This window comes from Bos indicus x Bos taurus, chromosome 13 (genome assembly GCF_003369695.1).
Source record: "Bos indicus x Bos taurus breed Angus x Brahman F1 hybrid chromosome 13, Bos_hybrid_MaternalHap_v2.0, whole genome shotgun sequence".
Lineage (NCBI taxonomy): Eukaryota > Metazoa > Chordata > Mammalia > Artiodactyla > Bovidae > Bos > Bos indicus x Bos taurus.
This window is the reverse complement of record NC_040088.1, coordinates 25,270,021-25,289,880: the sequence shown is the minus strand read 5'-3', so window position 1 is coordinate 25,289,880 and position 19,860 is coordinate 25,270,021. Positions and strand designations below refer to the sequence as shown.

Sequence of the window (19,860 nt, the reverse complement as noted above, 5' to 3'; positions counted from 1 at the left end):
TGTACCAGTGGTCTCTTCCTTTTTGTGGCTGAATAATATCCTATCGTGAATCCATTAGTCAGTTGATGAACATTTGGGTTGTTTCCATCTTTTGACCATTGTGAATAATGCTGCTATGAACATGGGTGTATAAGATTTGTTTGAATACCTGTTTCTTTTGAGTATATACCCGGGAGGGGAAATCTCTGGGTCATAAGATAATTCTATGTTTAACAGAATATGTTACATCTGTAACTAAAAAAATATGAAAAAGGAAAAGAAGAGATCCCCCTTCCACCTGAACTCTCCAAACTTTGAGGACCACAGTAGTCATTTATTGAGCAATTATCCTGGGCCAGACATTCCACATGGCTTCCCTGGTGGCTCCAACGGTAAAGAATCTGACTTCAATGCAGGAGACCCGAGGTCGATTCCTGGGTGGGGAAGATCCCCTGGTGAAGGAAATGGCTACCCACTCCAGTATCCTTGCCTGGAGAATTTCATGAACAGAGGAGCCTGGCAGGCTACAGTCCATGGGGTTGCAAAGAGTCAGACATGATTGAGTGACCAACAGACATTCTGAATGCTTTGTCTCATTTAGCGGTTTCAGAGATGCTGAGAGTCACAGGTTCTCAACCCTGAGTGCAAATTGGTCCTAGGAAGGGCTTGTTAAGACACAGATTGCTGGGCTTCCCTTTTTGATCTGGATTCAGTACATCAGGAGCAGAGCCTGAGATTTCTAACAGATTCCCAGGGATGCTAGTGCTGAGCAGCACTGAGCATGATCTAGTCCATCCAGGCCTGGTTTTCATTGAGGAAACTGAAGCTCAGAGAAGTCAGCAAGTTGCCCAGAGTCACACAGCACGTAAATGGCAGAGTGAGGATGTCTGACTTTAAACCACGGTTCTAGCAAGCACGGGCCAGTACTGAACTGTGCCTGATCACAGACCATGATCCTTCTCCAGGCGTGAACCAGCCGGTCTGGGAGGACTTCCCGGCTGAGAGCTCGGTCACCTCTCTAAGGGCCTCTTTCCCTGCTTGTGAAATGCATAAAATACTAGCATCTCTCAAAGGGGTGCCTACCCAGAGCCTTCTTGCCAGGACAGACCCCTGGGCTGGGCACCACCAGGCAGTGCAGAACACAGGATGGAGAGCAGGTAATCACACCCCACTGACACCTTCTTGTATCAGAGCCAGAGCAGGACACGCCAACGGGGCCCCTGACCATTTTCTTCCTATCTCAGCCTTGAATTCAGGGAAAAGACCCTTCCCAAGTCTCCCGGGGTCAACTCGAGGCTGCCCGCCAGGTGGCGCTGCTGAGCACTGCTGCCGCTGATGGCCACCAGGTGGCGCAGCGAGACCGCAGATGGGCTGCTGCTGCTGCTAAGTCACTTCAGTCGTGTCCGACTCTGTGTGACCCCATAGATGGCAGCCACCAGGCTCTCCCTTCCCTGAGATTCTCCAGGCAAGAACACTGGAGTGGGTTGCCATCCCAAAATGTCCCTCCAGACGTCTGGAACCAGCTGTACAGGATGTAGACCCTGTTGCGTTTAATTTCTTCCTCTCCCTTCGTTTATTCATTTTATTTTTAAAATTTATTTTAAATTGGCGGATAATTGATTTACAGTATGTGTTGGTTTCTGCCATACATTAACATGAATGTATACATTCCCTCTCTCTTGAACCTTCCTCCCACCTCCCACCCCGTCCCACCCCTCTAGGTTGTCCCAGAGTAATAGGTGGAGCCCCCTGTGTTGTTCAGCGAGTTCCCACTGGCTGTCTCACATATGGTAATGTATATTTTCAGTGTACTCTCTCAATTTGCCTCACTCTCTCCTTCCCCACTCTGTGTCCACAAGTCTGTTCCCTACATCTGTGTCTCCATCGCTGCCCTCTCCTCTCCCTTCAGATGTTATACCCCCAAGGACTTTCCATTCTATTATTTCATGCTGTTTTGATCTTTGCATAGCATAGGGGCTTCCCTGGTGGCTCAGGTGGTAAAGAATCTGCCTGCCAATGTAAAAGACCCAGATTCCATCCATTGGTCAGGAAGATCCCCTGGAGGAGGGAATTGCATAGTATAGAATATCTTTTAAACTATCTAACTTTATGTGGATCTTTTCACATAAAATTAATGGGACAAGACTTGTAAAAAGAAATATGGGCTTCCAAAGATTCTTCCTCCAGGGGATCACCAATGGTCTTAGGATGAGGAATAAAAGCCAGCAGCTTTAGAAATCAGAGAAGGCAATGGCACCCCACTCCAGTGTTCTTGCCTGGAGAATCTCAGGGACGGGGGAGCCTGGTGGGCTGCCGTCTATGGGGTCGCACAGAGTTGGACACGACTGAAGTGACTTAGCAGCAGCAGCAGCAGCTTTAGAAATAAACTTTATTTAAACCCCCCACCCCAAAGGGAGGAAAAGTCTAGGACCTTCCTTGCAACTCTCATGAATGTTTAAATTAATGTCTTATCACCCGGGAGGGTCTGTAACAAAAAAAGCAAAGAATTTTGCCAGGTAGATCCTACATATTTTTCCCAAGCAAAGTATTGATATAGCACATGGAGAAGGGCTGAGATTAAAAATAAGCACACATCAGAATTGCTATTTTTTTTTTAACCAAATTACACCTTCAAAGAACTTCGTGATTTATCTCCACCCTTCAGCAGACGGAAGTACATTTCATACCTGGTTCTTCTCATGCATGGTTTAGGAATTCTATTTAAATGATGAAAAAAATGTATATGATCTGCGTTTGCCAGCGCTATCAAGTATCTTATTTCTGTCTTGTAAAGACCCCATGATGTCTTATTCCTGGCTCACAGTGGCAGAGGCTTGGGGAGCAAAGCCACTTCCTTTGAAAGGAAATGAATGGGTCCCCTGAAGCTCGGAGCCCTGGACTTTTAGACGGACAAACGTACTGACGATGAGCTGAGGCGTCAGAGCTGCTACCCACCCTACATCCCACGGATGCTGGGACTGAGCCTCACAGGTGACAGAGTTCTGCCAGGCTCCCGGCTCCTCGGACTGGGGGCTGTTGGGAACTGTCTCATGGATGCTCCATAGTTGCCCTGCACGCCCACCCTTTTTGGCCTCCTCTTCCTGCCTCAGGGAGTTACTAGATTCTTCAGCTGTCTTTTGCAAATCTTAAGAAGTCCAGCCTGGCCCCAGTAGAAATGCCATCTCCTCCACTGTCGCTCCCCTATCTCAGGGCTGGCCCAGGCAGGCTGGTGGTCCTGTGGCTCCAGCCCCCACGTTCTGCCACCCATGGCTTGGCACTGGCCCAGCTGTTCCTGTGTCTCCGTGGTGGGCCCGGGATGCTGGGGGAGTGAGAAAGGCTGCATGGCCCCCTGGCCCCCAAAGACCCTCCATCAGGGGGAGCCAGGCACTTGTGGGTTTGGGGGACCCCCACGTGACCTCTCGCAGTGGCGGACCTGCCCCCTGGCCTCTGTGCTCTTGGGGACGAGGAGACTGCACCTGCAGCCCGCCCCCACCCGCCTCCCGGCCTGCCTTCCGTGTGTCCACTTGGCCTGCTGGAAGAGGGTCCTTGCCTTTGTCCTCCGGGGGCAGGAATGGGACCATCCGATCACTGGAGGCCTGGCTGGTGGCCGGAGCCCACGCTGACGGCTGGGAGGGTGGCATGGGTGTGAGATGCAGGCATGGGAGAAGGGGTGTGGAGACCCTTTCCCCAAGTAAGGTCACGTTCACAGGCCCCACCCAGGTGGACACGTCTTTTTGCGGGCACCGTTTCACCTCTCCAGTGGTTTTGTTCGAGGTGTCCACACACCTGAGTGGAACGGGTTCACAGGAGTGGGACTCACCCGACACACGGTGAGTGTGGCAGTTGTCAGCAAGTGGGTGGAATCAGAGGGTGCCAGGACGGGGAGGGGAGGGTGGAACAGAGGAGGCGGGCGGGACTGAGCCCTGAGGCTCGCCTGTATTTAGAGTTCAGGTCAAGGGGGTCTGGCAGGTCAGGAGAGAAGGGGCGCGGGGGTGGGGGACGGAGGGAAACGCTGAGGTGGTGGTGGGCGTGGCTATGAGAACTGGAAGCTGCTGAGCAGCCAGCCGGCTATGGATGGAGAGACCAGTTTCAGTGATCTCTTTTCACTTGTCTCCTGCCCCTGCCTTCCTGTGAACTGTGACCTCCAGAGGGGTCAGCCTCAGGCTGGTCCCACCATCAGGAGGAGAGACTCAAGCCTGGGTTGAGGTCCTGCTGGCTGCCCCTCACTGGGAAGTTAGGTCTGTTTCCTCCTTTGGACTAGCAAGTAATTTTGAGATGACCCTTCTCACCCTGTGAACACCCGGTCCCTGGCTACCTTTTTTTGTTTGTTTGTTTTTTATGGTAAAGCAAGCAAAACATGGAAGTTACCATTTGGACTGTTTTCAAGTGTGTAGTTCAGTGGAATTCAGCACATTCACACTGTAACCGTCAGCCTCATCCAACTCCATAACGTTTTCATCTTCCCAGACTGGAACTCTGTCCCCAAGAAACTCCCATTTTCTCCTCCCCCAGCTCCTAGCAACCACCATTCCTTTTTCTGTTGCTATGAACTTGACTCCTCTAAGTCTCTCAGGTGAGTGGAATCACCCCAAATTTGTCCTCCCATCTGCCTTTGCAAAAAGCAGCTTTACTGAGACTGAGTTTTAATTCACAACCTGTACACTTCACCCGTGTAAAGGAAGGATGCAATCCAACGGTCTTCAGTATGCTATTATTCAGTATATAACCACCTTTTCTGTGTAGTTCCAAAGCATCATCATCACTCCCAAGGGAGACCCCATGTCCATGAAATACTCTCTTCCCATCCCCGGTCACCCCAGGCCCTGACAACCGCTAATCTTTCTGTTGCTACGGATTTATCTGTTCTGGACGTTTCATATTCATGGAATCAATACATGGCTCTTTGTGTCTGGCTTCTTAGCATGACCTCAGTTGTCAAGGTTCATTCATGTAGCTCCCTGTGCTGTACACTGGGACCTTGTTCTTAATCCATCCTGTATATGGTAGTTTGCACCTGCTAATCCCAAACTCCTAATCCATCCCCCTTGGCAACCGACCTCCACGCCGGTAAGCCTGTCTCTGTCTTCTAAGTAGATTCACTTATGTCATCTTTTAGATCCCACGTGTAGGTGGTATCATATGGGATTCGTCTTTCTCTTTCTGACTTATTTCACTTAGTCTGGGGCCATCCATGTTGCTGCAAATAGCATTATTTCATTCGCTTTTAATGGCCGGAGACTCACATTTTAACATGGCGATTTTTGTGTGTTTTCAGTTACCCTCAATTCCAAGGTGTGCAATTCTGGTGAATGTATGGGGAGCGCCCGTGAGTTGGCCTTGACTCTCTGACCAGCACTCAGGCCTGTGGGCAAATCCCTGTGATTTGGCCAGTGGATTCTGGGTCTTTAGCACCTTCTAGGAAGTACTTTTGTTCTTTTTTCTTTTTTGTTGTTTTGGCTATACTACCTGGCATGTGTGATCTTAGTTCCCGGACCAGGGATTACACTGGTGCCCCAGAAATGGAAGCACAGAGTCTTAACCACTGGACCACCAGGGAGGTCCCCTTTAGCACCATCTAGAACTTTCCTATTCTATTTGATAGCACAGTCCCTGGACGAGCCTCACTGGCCTTGCCTTGGAGTTTGTTAGGAATGCAGAACTCAGTCTCCACTCCACACGTATGGGATCAGCATGTGCATTTTAACAAGGTCCCGGGGAGTTTGCAGGGTGTTCTTCCTGAGGTCTCCATCATGTTGGCACCAAGGTAGCCCCACCCTCAGAAAGCCTCAGCACGGAAGGGTGGGTGTCTGGTCCAAGCCCTCCAGCTCCCTGAGACAGAGAAGTAACTTTCTTTTGCATCTCTTCCCTGGGGCATTTGTGGTGTGCCTGAGCGTCAGGGCTGGGCATCTGGCCTCCGCTGGGACGTTTGGTCCTGCCTGACCCTCAGACTCTGGTCTGTGCAGTGTCTGCCCAATCCTTCCTTGTGATGTCTGCAGGGTTGTGCCTGTCCCTGCTCTCCCTTAGCCACTTTCTTCTGTTCCCAGGGACAGAGGGTGCAGGGAGCTGCTCTCACAGCACTGGGGGTGACTTGGGGGTCCACCCTGCTACTCCCCTGACATCCTGGGGTTCCAGCTCCCCTCTGCTGTCCCTTCTTTTGCCCCAGCAGCATGTCCTCTCTACCCGGGTACCCTGGGCAGCCGTAGCTTCAGGGGGAGCTTGTCCCCTTCAAGGGGGCTCTTCCTGGAAAGATTCCCCCCTCTCACATACAAACTTGGAGAGAGACTCTGCCTGTCTCAGGGACGGATGAGGTGGGAGGGCATGTTTTCTAAGAAGCTTTTCTCTCCTTTGTCCTGCTCCCAGCTTCATTCTCCCCGAGTTCTCGCCCTGCTTTATGGATGAGACTTTTGAAATAAAAGCAGAGTTTTTGTTTGGTTTTCTTCTGTTTCCTGGAGCATCCTTCTTGTTCAAAGGAAGTGGCACCAAATGCTTGGTTCCCACACTGGGACAAGGGTCATGAGAGAGCAAGAAGAGGGACAAATATGATTTTATGCAAATTTAATTGGGACCCAGGGCTTTGTCCCTTTGGGGCTGGTGGTAAATTGAGCTTTGGTCAGTCTTACGGGTTCTGCCGCTCTCGGGGGTGGGACTGTAGTCATTGATCCTAGGACGCTTGGTCCTTCCATGGCCTAATGGTGAAGGATGTATATACCTATTTGTGGGGCAAGGCCAAGAACCCTCGTGTCTGCAGCTTCTATTCCCAGGCAGTGACTGATGGGCTTGGCGTGGCAGCTGCCACCTTCCTGACTTTACCCGGTGCCTATCACTCCCTACTGCCTCTGTCACCCAGCAGTGCCACCCATTTACACGATTGCCAGGCCCCTAAAGGCATTTAGTGCTAAATGAACGATTCTCCCTGATTACAGCCGTTTCTTGCCCAGTCAGCTTAAACAGAGGGGAAGTGAAAATGTGAGCATGTCAAATAACTTCATATTTCAATAAGTACAGCTGTCGTGACCTGCCAGTGATTTATTCTGAGAAAGGCTATAGGTTGAGTGAGCCCTCCTGCTGCCCCCCTCCAGGAAGTTTAGAATTAGAACCAGAGGATATGATTCTATTGAACTTTTGCCAGAGCAAGTTCAAGAGGGGAGAACTTGACCTCATATATTTGGTTTCAGACCCCATGACCCTCCTTTTGGAAGGGAAAAAGTCCTTCTGGCATCTTTTTCCATTTTTTTTGAGCAAAAGTTTTGCTAAATCCTTGGGAACTAGAAACCCCAACATCCTGTTGTTATATGTCCAGAGTGAAAGATAAGGATCTAATTTAAACCCTGATCCTATCTCAATAAGACCCAATTCATGCAGAGCACGTATGCTCCCATTCCCAGAGTCTGTTTCTGCCCAGATTAACACAAAACCTTCGTAGTTTGTGAAACACTTCCCCCCAAGGGAGTCCTGAGGTCAGGGCCCGCCCAGGGCAGTTAGGGAGCAGGACTGCAGGGCCCTTTGGGCAGGGAGAGGGTGTCTATGGCATCTGGGGGTCTGATGGATCTCACGTTGGTTATCTGGATGCTCGTGCTGGTTTGCCCTGTGGTGGGGCAGGCCCACCCGTTTGGGGTTTGTGGGGCACCGTGGTGTAGGAGCAGGAGTAGCTGCATGCATATACCAAACACCCTTGAGGGCTGATCCCTACCTGTATTGATTGAATCAAGCCCTGATAATACATTTGGGTAGAAGATCATTTGGGAATTAAAGCAGGCACAAGATGTGCTGGTTACAGAAAACATGGAGGTTTGACACATGGGCCGAGAGCAGAGCATCATTTCACAGTGGTGCCCGTTTGCTGAGGACGTGAAATGGCGAGGTGGCTGCTGCCTGGAGGAGTGGGCTGGATGCATTTTCAATTACCTGGCAGCGCAGAGGGGCTGGTGAGCAGCCTATGAAAGTTTATTGCCAAGCTGTGTTAGATAGTGAGGTTGGGGCCTGAAAGTCACTGGCTACTTTGGCCAAGAATTACGTGGGATAGTGATCCAATGGTGCCTAGCCCTGGATGCCCCACCAGTTGCTGCAGTTCCACCTGCCCCAACTCAGGATGGAGCCCCAGGCACCCCTTCCTCTCTCCCACCCCTGTGTCCAGCCTGCCTCTGAGGTCTGTGGCAAATCATCTCCCTCTTCCATCGCAGAGCCTCACCTATCCCTGCCTTCAGAACCAACTTGCAAATCAAAAGTGTGATGACATCTCTCCTCTGCTTGGAACTTTCAATGGCTCCCCATTGCCTTTCAGATAAAGTTAAAGCCCCTGACCGGAGGTTTCTAGGCTCCCCACTCCTTATGACTTCATGTGGATCTCACTGTAAGCCCTATTCCTTCCTGTGGGTCTCCAGGCACGTGCCTTTCTATTATTTCCTTCCTGGAGCAGGGCATTTGCACATGCTAAGTCACTTCAGTCATGTCCGACTCTTTATGACCCCACGGACTGTTGCCTTCCGGGCTCCTCTGTCCATGGGGATTCTCCAGGCAAGAATACTGGAGTGTGTTGCCATGCCCTCCTCCAGGGGATCTTCCCGACTCAGGGATCTAACCTGCATCTCCTATGTCTCCTGCATTGGCAGGAGGGTTCTTCACCACTAGCACCAGCTGGGCCCAGGGTACTTTTCTGGCCTCTGCTCGTCTGGCTACTCCCACCCACCCTGCTGGGAGTAGCAGTAGGAGTTTGGCAGCCTCATTGCTATGTCCCTGGCCTGTTCCTGCTCACTGGCCCGGAGCTCACAGTCGTTGGGGCACCCCTGAGCTCTCCTTATCAACATGGTAATGAATGATCTGGGCTATCCTTACTGTTCTGATCTGCCTCCTTCATAGAGGGGAGCTGCCTGAGGGCAGACACCAGAGCTTATCTGGCTTAACACCATGTCCTCGTGGGCAGTCTGAAAGGCAGAGCCTCAAAAACATGTTGCTGAGTGAAACATGGTCCCCAAGGGCAACGTCCTGTAGGAGTCCACTGACACGAAATGTCCAGCCTAGACCAGTCTACAGAAGACAGAGTCCTGGAGGCTTAGGGCCATGACCAATGAAGACTGACTACAGATGGAGTTTCCTTTTGGGGTGATGAAAATATTCTAGGATGGGATGATGGTTGCGACGGGTAATTCTGTAAAAAGACTCAAAATTATTGAACTGTGTACTTTCTATGGGTGATCTTCATGGTATATGAATTTATCTCAATGAAGCTGTAAACTTTTTAAAAATGTTTTTTTGGAGTATGGTTGCTTTACAGTGCTGTTGGTTTCTACTGAATGAAGCTGTATATTTTCAAGGCACCCAGCAGATATTTAACAGGTGAAAGTTTGTGAAGTTCAAGAGAAGCAGAGTCTCTTCTGTAGAAAAGCAGTCGACTTAATCTGTGAGCGTCTAGGACAACGAGCTCCTCACTCATCTGCTGACCTGGCAGGAGGGAGGAGGAGGCGAGAGGAGGACGCTGGTGATGGGTGAACGGGTGCTGATGATGTGGTGGGCATGTCGGGCGTGGTGGGTGGGCAGCAGTGGGCGGCGTGGGAGGGTGGGGGGCCGAGCGCCTTGTGTATCCGCTGAGTCTCAGGCCAGGGGGACATGGGGGAGGTGGCACCCACGTGGGGTCTCCGAGGCCTGGGGATTTGGGGACCTCAGGAAATCCTGAAGGGAGCCTGGAGGGTGAGGAGGAAAGGACCAAGGAGAGACTTGAAGAAGCAGGCTGGGGAAGAAGGCGGAGAGAAGAGCTGGGGGTTGGGGGTAGGGTGTTGAAGCCTTTCCCCACGGGGTGGCAAGGGTCACTCTTCCCGGCTGTGGAGCGCTCTTGCTTGGGGGGCATTGAATTCTACTGTCAACCGTTCAGGCATCTTCCTGGGAAAGCCCGTGTGCCCTCCACCTCCGAGTTTCCGGGGGACTCCAGGTTGATACCCAAGTACTCCTGAGCTGGTCTGTCTGTGGGTCATCACTGCCCTCTGCTGGTGTCCCTGGGCGCTGCCACAGCACCAGCAGGTCTGGGCTGCAGCGGAGGGACAAGACCCTGACCCCTGCGTTGCTGTTGGGCCAGGGCTGGGGATGGGGGTCCCCATCAGTGCTGATGGGCCCCACGTCTCCCCATTTCTGCTTTGACTGTACAGCTCCCTGGCTCCTTTCTCTGACTCAGACATGGTGCTCCTTTCTCACTATTCCAGCAACTTGGGACCCCTCCTCGATCCTGGCCACGTGCTGTGCTATGACTGTTTAGTTCAACACTTCAGGCAGGGCTCATGCCCCCTCCCTGACAAGGGCAGCCCTGCCATCTCCACTGGGTGCAGGGAAGCTCGGGGGCTAGGGGAGGAGCTGGGGTCTGGACCCTGAATGTCTAGCACACCCAGAGTGGCTGAAGCCTGGTCCCTTCCACGCGGGGCCCCAGTCCCCTCACACACTTGCTAGGCCGCGGAGACCCTCAGACACTCTCTTCACCTCCGGCCTGCTTTCTCCTTACGCCTCCTCATCCTCCACACCCCTCTGCTGTGTGTCTGTGTGTGAATGTATGTGCAGGCGTGCGTCTCAGGGTGTGTGTGTGTGTATCTGTGACTCCGTGTGTGTGCACATGTCCACATGTGCATGTCTATGATTGAACATGTGTCTGTGCATGCCTGTGTCCGTACGTTTCTGTGAATGTACTGTGTGTGCACACCTGTGTGCAAGTGCATGTGTGTATGTATTTGTGTCTCCATGTGTGTGCATGTCGGTATGTGCATGTGTGTTTACCTGTGGTGGTGTGTGTGTCTGCTTGTGGGCACGTGTCTGTATTTGTTACCTCTGGTGAGACTGCAGTGGGGCTGGCACCCTCCCGGGAAGGTTTTCTGTGTGGGACCCTGCATAATGTGGTCCTGGGCCTCCGGTCTGCATGCCTCCCATGCATCCTCCTGGGAGACGCTGAGCAGTCAGGCCTTGAGGGGTGGGGTGTGGTGAGAACGTGGCTCCCTCCACACATTGTTTCAGGGGCTTGTCTGCACCCCCTCCACCCTAGCCTCTGTGCAGCGAGGAAAGTGTTTATCTCTGCACAGGAGGAAGCAGAGGCTTCCCTCCAGAGACGTGAGTGACAATGTTTATTTCCCCCAGAGGAGCTGGTATCCGTGATGACTTTAGAACTCAAAAAAGAAACCCTCTGAAACAATAGCAGAGAGTTCAGGAGCTGTGGTCATTTCTGGGTCATTTCTGGGGGAGGGCACCCAAGTTCCCCACTGGGGGGGCCCTCCTTGGCACATGCCCTGAAAACCCCAGTTTCTCCTTGGTGGCCCTCATCACCCTGTCAGGGACCAACTCTCTGGGCCAGTCTGTATAATGGCTGCTGTCTCTGCTCAACTCTCAAGATTGGGACAGTGTCTTTTGTGTTTGGTCAAGTGAGTGAATGAATGACTGAATGGCAGAAATTCTCTGTATCACTCAGGACATTTTTGGGTGTAAAGGACAGAAAATCAACCCAAACTGCATACGCTAAATTGGACATTGTTGGGCTCATGAAACCCAGTGGGCTCAACCACTGGGTCGAGGGGCTCCAGGGATCAAATGATCCCACCAGGTTCTCTCTCTTCCTCTCACATCTCCACTAAGCTCTGCTTTTTTTCCTCACATGTCCCTCTCTTTTCTTGCAGTTGGGTCCCTCCGTGCATCAGGGGACAATGGTGCCAGGAATCTCCAGCTTATGTGGTCTTCACGGCTTGAGAAAGAATTTCCTCCCTTAGCATAAAGTCCCAGGGAAGACCCTGATTGGTCTGTTTGGGTCACATGCTCAGTAGAATGGAGCCTTCTTATTGGCCAGCCTGATTCACGGCTCAGTACATCTCTTGGGGGTGGGGTACCATGACTGACACTTGATTGTGGACTCACAGATCGCAGGAGTGTGAGATGCAGTTTGCGGAAACAAAGAATGTTGAGCAGAAAGAATACACTTTTCTATTCAATACATTCTTTGATAATTAAACAAAGGCAACATCCTCTTTTTCCCCTAGATTGACCTAGTTTGGAAACCAAACTTCATGTGTGGATTTTATGTAACTTTGAGAAGTTTCAGAGCTCTTGTGATACATGGAACTTAAAACTAAAGCAAAAAAAAGAAAAAAGTAGAGTTTGATAGTAATCTTCTAGCTGCTGCATTTTTGCTTTTAGCTGTCCATCCACTAAATGAGTATATATCATTAACTCAAAATGTGGCCCCCAAATGGGTTCTCCCTACCATTATAGTCTGAGAATTAGGTTCAGGACACATTACCCCAGATCTCACTGGGGACAGTGAATGAGCAAGATCCATTCCCCTATGGGCTGGTGAGTAGAAATGCATGGCTGGTTATTAGAAGCATTCGTTCAGCATATTTTTTTTCCATTAACATGACTGAAATTGTACTGAAAGCCAAGGCATTATGTTTGGGAGGGGAGGGAGTATCCGGCAGGAATTGGGGAAGAGTCATCAGTTTAGCATGCAAAGTGGAAAATCTGTGGGAGGCAGGTAGGGGGGTCTTGGCCTCGTTGCCTGTGACCACCTAGGATCCCAATGGAGTCGCTGGGGACCAGTGTGAGCCAGGCCTGGCCAGAGGGAGGGCTGGGAGCTTCCCTGTTGTGCAAGGAGGGTCTGGGTGGCAGGAGCTCTGAGCTGAGATGGGGAAGGGGGACTGGACAGGGGGATCTGAGTCCTACCCCCTCTCTCTTCCCCTCTCCTCCCCCTTCCTAGGCCCCTCCCCCTCCCCATTTAGGGTCCAGCTTGATAATCCAGGATCATTTCCCCATTTTAAGATTCTTAATTTAATCACACCCACAAAATCCCTTTTGTCCTATAAGGGTACAGAGACACAGGTTCTGGGACTAGGAGCTTCACTCTTTGGGAGCCATCCTGCAGCCCCAGAGCTGCCCACAACTCCTCCTGCCCACCCCTTCCGTGCACACACCCCTCCTCCCATCCACGGCGGGGTGCTTACCCACCCTTGAACCGGGGCTGGCCCTGGTCTGCTCTGATTGGCAGGATGCGATGGCTGTGACACTGCCTCAGTCTGGAGCCTGGCTGTGACAGGTTACACCCTCTTGGGTTTTTTGAGTGGGTGTGTCAAGAAACACTTCCATGAGACGTGTTTATACCCGATGCCAGCTCAGGGGCACCTGGCCTGCCCTGTGAGTTGTCATTCTCCAGGTTCTTGTCTCAGTCAGGGTTCAACCAGAGAGTGAACCAGCTTCAGATGAATGTCAGGGAGGGGAGTTGGCTTAGGTGCCCGTGGGGTTGGCTGGGCTGGCCTAGAATCATGGGATGTGTCTTCAGGAAGGGCTGAAACTCCCAGGCACCGACTCAGGCTGCTGTTCACGGGCAGGATTTCCTCTTCCCCAGGGAACCCCGGTCCTGCTCTTATGACCTTTCAACTGATGGGACCAGGCCCACCCAGGTTGTCTGGGACAATCCCCCTTGCTTCAAGACAACTAACTATGGGCTAAGACCACATCTGCAAAGTACCTTATCAGCAACACATGAATCACTGCTTGACTGAATCACTGGGGACAGTAGCCTAGCCAAGCTGACACAGCAAGCTGCCTGCCCTTGACAGTCTTTCTTTGAAAATGTGCTCTTAATTCTGGGAGATTGAAAGAGGTGTGAAAAAAATATAAATATGTGTATCTATATATGTATACACACATACATATATGTATTTATGTGAGCATGTATGTATATATAAATGTGTGTCTGTGTCTGTATAATTTAGATATATAAAATCTATATATTAGATGGGCCCACTGACTCTCTTTTCTTTGGGAATCAGCCCTGCACAAATGATTGAGATATAATTTATATGTTCCCCTAAGTGACAAGGATTTGCTCATATAATTAGCAATAATGATAAATAAAAATAAAATGTGGCTTATATATGGCCAATTATACATCATAAAGCTATCATTCCATCTGTAGGGATCATAAACCACCAAGAGCATGTGGGGAGTCCCGTGAGGTTGGTTCCTGATGCTAGGAATTATATGAAATGACAGCTGACCATGGGAAAAATAGTGGGATGAATCTCACATTTCAATGATGTGGTGGTGCTTGGTGGTGCAGGGAGTGGTGGGAGAACTGAGCTACCAAGGAGGAGAGAGGCCTGGACTCAGTTCTCCCACCAGTTCCCCTAGGGTCATTCTCCTCCTGCGGGCAGTCGGGGCAGCAGGACAGCCCCTCTATGGGCCAGGCAGAGAGTGCAACTTTCTATGTGCATCATGCCACTTAATCTCACCAATGAACATGTCATGTGGTCATAGTCATCACTCCATTTCACAGACCAGGTAACTGAGGCTGGGAGATGTGAGGTCATGTGTCCAAGGGCACAGGTCTGCCCTGACCCATACTCTCTTCCAGCACTGTCAGTTACGATTCTTCTGCTGAAGGTAATACTAGTTAGTACATATCATAGTGCCAAGGACTCTTCAAACGCTTGTTCCTGGGACCTTAGGGGACATGACCAGCATTCCCATTGGACAAAGGAGGTAACAGAGGGTCCAAGAATGAATGTCATTGTCCCAGGAGTCCCAGTGAGGGAGGGTGGAGCCAGGGGTGGTCTTTGGACTCTTGCCTCCCTGAGGCCAGGTACTGGGGGATTTGGAAGGGACAGGTGTTCAGAAAGGATGCATGGTTAGTGACTTGTTGCGAAAGGCAGCAGTGTTTTGCCCAGGGCTTTGCTCCTCCGTAAGCATCCTTGGTAAGAGGAACGTTAGTCCTTCTGCTAATAGGCTGCGCGTATACATCCCTCTAAATCACCGCTGGGTTCTGAATCATGTACTGTAGAAACAAAGGCTGTCACAGGCCTTTGTGAAAATGCTGGCTCAAGGTTCACTGCTGCACGCCCGAGAGTAGCTCATTGAATCCTCCCAACAACCTGTGTTGCAGCAACAACTGTGATCCTCTGTAGCAGATGAGGAAGCTGAGGATCAGAGAGGTTGAGCTGTTTACCCCAAGTGGCCCAGATGATAAGCCACATGGGACTCCACCAGGTCTGCCTGCCTGCAGGGCCCAAGGACAGGGGCCACAGGGCCCAGGAGCTGGGGGAGAGCCATGCATGGCCAGGAATAGGGTGAGCCAAGTCCCGCATTCACCTCTGGGGCAAAATTCAAGGAGATGCCAGAAACAGTAAACGAGATATATGGTATTTTCATGCAATTTGCAAAAAATCAAAATTAATACAAAAATCCATGATGAACAAAATATCAAAGCTTTAAACAGGAAGAAGTAACAGGGTTGTTCTGAGCCACATTGGTGCCTGAAGCAAAGGGAAAAATCAGAAATAATGATTCTGTTTTCACTTTAAAATTTCCATTTTTTTTTATCATGGAAATTTTGAATTTTTAAAATAGTATTTATTTTGAACACTGTGTTTTGGGGATGTCTCGTTAAAATTTGCACCCCATTTGCCCCACTTGTGGCCTTGGGGGAGCAGCTCCCAGAGGCCAGTTACCATGAAAGGATGGCATTTCTGGGGATCCATTGGGCGGGCCTGTTCAACCCAGGTACCACCTATACTGTATAATCATAAGGGATCTGATTTAGGTCACACTTGAATGGTCTAGTGGTTTTCCCTACTTTTTCAATTTAAGTCTGAATTTGACAATAAGGAGTTCATGATCTGAGCCACAGTCAGCTCCCGGTTTTGTTTTTGCTGACTGTATAGAGCTTCTCCATCTTTGGCTACAAAGAATATAATCAATATGATTTCGGTGTTGACCATCTGGTGATGTCCATGTGTAGAGTCTTCTCTTGTGTTGTTGGAAGAGGGTGTTTGCTATGACCAGTGTGTTCTCTTGGCAAAACTCTATTAGCCTTTGCCCTGCTTCATTCTGTATTCCAAGGCCAGATTTGCCTGTTACTCCAGGTGTTTCTTGACTTCCTACTTTTGCATTCCAGTCCCCTATAATGAATATACAGTGGAAGTGAGAAATAGATTTAAGGGACTAGATCTTAGATCTGATATATAGAGTGCCTGATGAACCATGAACGGAGGTTCGTGACATTGTACAGGAGATAGGGATCAAGACCATCCCCATGGAAAAGAAATGCAAAAAAGCAAAATGGCTGTCTGAGGAGGCTTTACAAATAGCTGTGAAAAGAAGGGAAGCAAAAAGCAAAGGAGAAGAGGAAAGATACAAGCATCTGAATGCAGAGTTCCAAAGAATAGCAAGGAGAGATAAGAAAGCCTTCCTCAGTGATCAATGCAAAGAAATAGAGGAAAACAACAGAATGGGAAAGACTAGAGATCTCTTCAAGAAAATTAGCAATACCAAGGGAACATTTCATGCAAAGATGGGCTCGATAAAGGACAGAAATGGTATGGACCTAACAGAAGCAGAAGGTATTAAGAAGAGGTGGCAGGAATACACAGAAGAACTGTACAAAAAAGATCTTCATGACCCAGATAATCACGATGGTGTGATCACTCACCTAGAGCCAGACATCCTGGAATGTGAAGTCAAGCGGGCCTTAGAAAGCATCACTACGAACAAAGCTAGTGGAGGTGAGGGAATTCCAGTTGAGCTATTTCAAATCCTGAAAGATGATGCTGTGAAAGTGCTGCACTCAATATGTCAGCAAATTTGGAAAACTCAGCAGTGGCCACAGGACTGGAAAAGGTCAGTTTGCATTCCAATCCCAAAGAAAGGCAATGCCAAAGAATGCTCAAACTACTCACAGTTAATTGCACTCATCTCACACGCTAGTAAAGTAATGCTCAAAATTCTCCAAGCCAGCCTTCAGCAGTATGTGAACCGTGAACTTCCAGATGTTCAAGCTGGTTTTAGAAAAGGCAGAGGAACCTGAGATCAAATTGCCAACATCCTTTGGATCATCAAAAAAGCAAGAGAGTTCCAGAAAAACATCTATTTCTGCTTTATTGACTATGCCAAAGCCTTTGACTGTGTGGATCACAATAACCTGTGGAAAATTCTGAAAGAGATGGGAATACCAGACCACCTGACCTGCCTCTTGAGAAATTTGTATACAGGTCAGGAAGCAACAGTTAGAACTGGACATGGAACAATAGACTGGTTCCAAATAGGAAAAGGAGTACGTCAAGGCTGTATATCGTAACCCTGCTTATTTAACTTCTATACAGAGTACATCATGAGAAACGCTGGGCTGGAAGAAGCACAAACTGGAATCAAGATTGCCGGGAGAAATATCAATAACCTCAGATATGCAGATGACACCACCCTTATGGCAGAAAGTGAAGAGGAACTCAAAAGCCTCTTGATGAAAGTGAAAGAGGAGAGTGAAAAAGTTGGCTTAAAGCTCAACATTCAGAAAACTAAGATCATGGCATCCAGTCTCATCACTTCATGGGAAATAGTTGGGGAAACAGTGGAAACAGTATCAGACTTTATTTTTATGGGCTCCAAAATCACTGCAGATGGTGATTGCAGCCATGAAATTAAGACGCTTACTCCTTGGCAGGAAACTTATGACCAACCTAGATAGCATATTCAAAAGCAGAGACATTACTTTGCCAACAAAGGTCCGTCTAGTCAAGGCTATGGTTTTTCCAGTGGTCATGTATGGATGTGAGAGTTGGACTGTGAAGAAAGCTAAGCACTGAAGAACTAATGCTTTTGAACTGTGGTGTTGGAGAAGACTCTTGAGAGTCCCTTGGACTGCAAGGAGATCCAAAGGAGATCAGTCCTGGGTGTTCTTTGGAAGGACTGATGCTAAAGCTGAAACTCCAGTACTTTGGCCACCTCATGCAAAGAGTTGACTCATTGGAAAAGACTGATGCTGGGAGGGATTGGGGGCAGGAGAAGGGGACGACAGAGGATGAGATGGCTGGATGGCATCACCGACTCGATGGACGTGAGTTTGAGTGAATTCCACGAGTTGGTGATGGACAGGGAGGCCTGGTGTGCTGCAATTCATGGGGTCGCAGAGTCGGACACGACTGAGCGACTGAACTGACCACCTGTACTCATTTCTGACTTGGGGCGATCCTTTGCCAGGATCCCTTCCCTCAGCGCTCCCCAGCCAGTCAGCCCCTCCCTCTCTTCTTTAAGACATTAGTTGCCCCTAAAGAGAACCCAGAGCTCCGCAGGGTAGGCGCTTGGGACTCCAGCTCTGCAGCTTCATTCCTCAGGGATCCCAGGAGCCTTCAGCCTTGGGCTCTCTGCTCTTGCAACTCCACATCTGCCCAGAAGGGGGCGGCATGGGCACGTGCATTCCCAGCCTGAGACCTGGGGGCGTTTTTTTTTTTTTTCTTCCCACTTTTAGAGCTTTTCCTTCTTGGTGCAAACAGTCCCCAGTAACAGCACCCGAAAAGGCTGCTCTTTAATCCCTTGCTGACAGTCCCTCTCCCAGGTAAGGATGGTGAAAGGGAGGAACTTCTTTTGAGTTCTGTTTTGGTGAACAGCGTTTTCCCCCTTGGGTTTGAAATGAAAAGAAATCTACACGTTCAGACAGACAAAATAAGTATGAATGCTGACTATGTGCCAGACTCTTCTCTCCCTGACTGCACAGCAGCCCCAAGAGGCGGTCACTACTGTAATCCCCTCTTTGGAGATGTGCAGGCTACCCGGGCTTAGTGGGGCTTAGAGATCTCCCTGTGGCTCCAGCTGGGTGTCCTGTCCGCTCCCTCTCAGCACTCACCAAGTGCCGAGGAGCTCATGGCCGCCCAGAGCAGCCCCCAGCCAAGGCGGTGGGAGTGGAGGATGAACACCCAGCTCTCTGTCTGCAGGTGAGACGAGCAGTGGATGCTGGGTGCCCCTCCCCTAGTTTTTAGGTGGGCTTGAGTGGGACTCCCTGGTGGTTGTTGGCCTTGATAACACCACCCTTGTCCATCATATGGCCACCAGAAATAACATTATTGGTGCTGTTAATTGAGCACTTAATGTATGCCAGGAGCTGTGTCGAGGGCTCTTGCAGAGTTTGACTTATTTGTTCCTTCGGCAGACCCATTTTATGCATGAAGAAAGGTCCCAGGTCCCAGGGTCACAGGATTCAGACCCAGGTGTGATGGCCTTAGCTAGCCGCATGAACCAGAGAGTGAAGCAATGGCAGGTGGAGTTTTTCCGGGTGTGAAGAATGAATGGATGCTCCCAGGACAGTCACTTTGGATGGCTCCAGGAAGCCTGATGTCTCGGGTGTTGGTGTGTCTGCAGGAAGCTGGGACGCATCCCAGGCTCTGAGAGTCACACCTGGAGCTGGAGGATTCCACCCCCACTCCATGCCAACTGTGGTGGAGGGACTTTTGTTCATCTTTCTGCATTTTTTCTGCATTTACTTACTTTTTTTTTTTTTAACCATAGGTGAGTAGGCATTGCGTCTCATAATTTGAAAAGAAAACCATAAAAAATCAAGACTTTCAGATGAGAGCACATTTAGAGATATATTAACTGAGAAAATGTAGCTAAAATGAGCTCTTAGCAGGATGCTTGGTCAAAAGTGGTTTCTGAGATGAAGACAAGTGGATGGCTGAGGGGTTGGATCTGGTTGATCAGTGCCTGCCCACTGTCCCCTCCAAAGGGCAGAGTGCGTTGCTCCCCTCTGAAAAGTCACCCCCTCAAGGACCCAATAGTTACTGACATACTGTGCTGATCACATGTTATTAATCCTTTTACTTCCCACAGTAACCCCATAAGGCAGGTATTACTATTATTCCCATTTCTCATCAAGATGGAGGCCCAGAGGAGTTAAGTAATTTGCCAAAGGTCACACAGCACAAAGGAGTGGATCAGGATTCTAGCACCAGAATTTGGCCCCAGAGGCAGCTCCCGACCCCTTGGGGAAGGTGCCCCCTCTGGCTGCCTGACACCCCCCTCGATTGGTTCTCCAGCATGATCAGCACAAAAAGCAGACATTTCCAGAGTTGATAAATTCCCTGTGGGCCAATCAGAGACTTC

At 49.8% G+C, this 19,860-nt stretch overlaps 1 protein-coding gene across 1 annotated transcript in view; it reads left to right on the top strand.

The window, feature by feature from the left end:
* ANKRD60 (ankyrin repeat domain 60) overlaps nt 1-19,039 on the top strand; it is a 35,229-nt gene extending 16,190 nt beyond the window's left edge. The window contains exons 7-8 of the mRNA XM_027558109.1: nt 18,601-18,695; nt 18,911-19,039. Of these exons, the coding sequence (XP_027413910.1) occupies nt 18,601-18,695; nt 18,911-19,039 (224 nt within the window). The remainder of the gene's footprint in view (nt 1-18,600; nt 18,696-18,910) is intronic.
* Nucleotides 19,040-19,860: the final 821 nt, after the last annotated feature.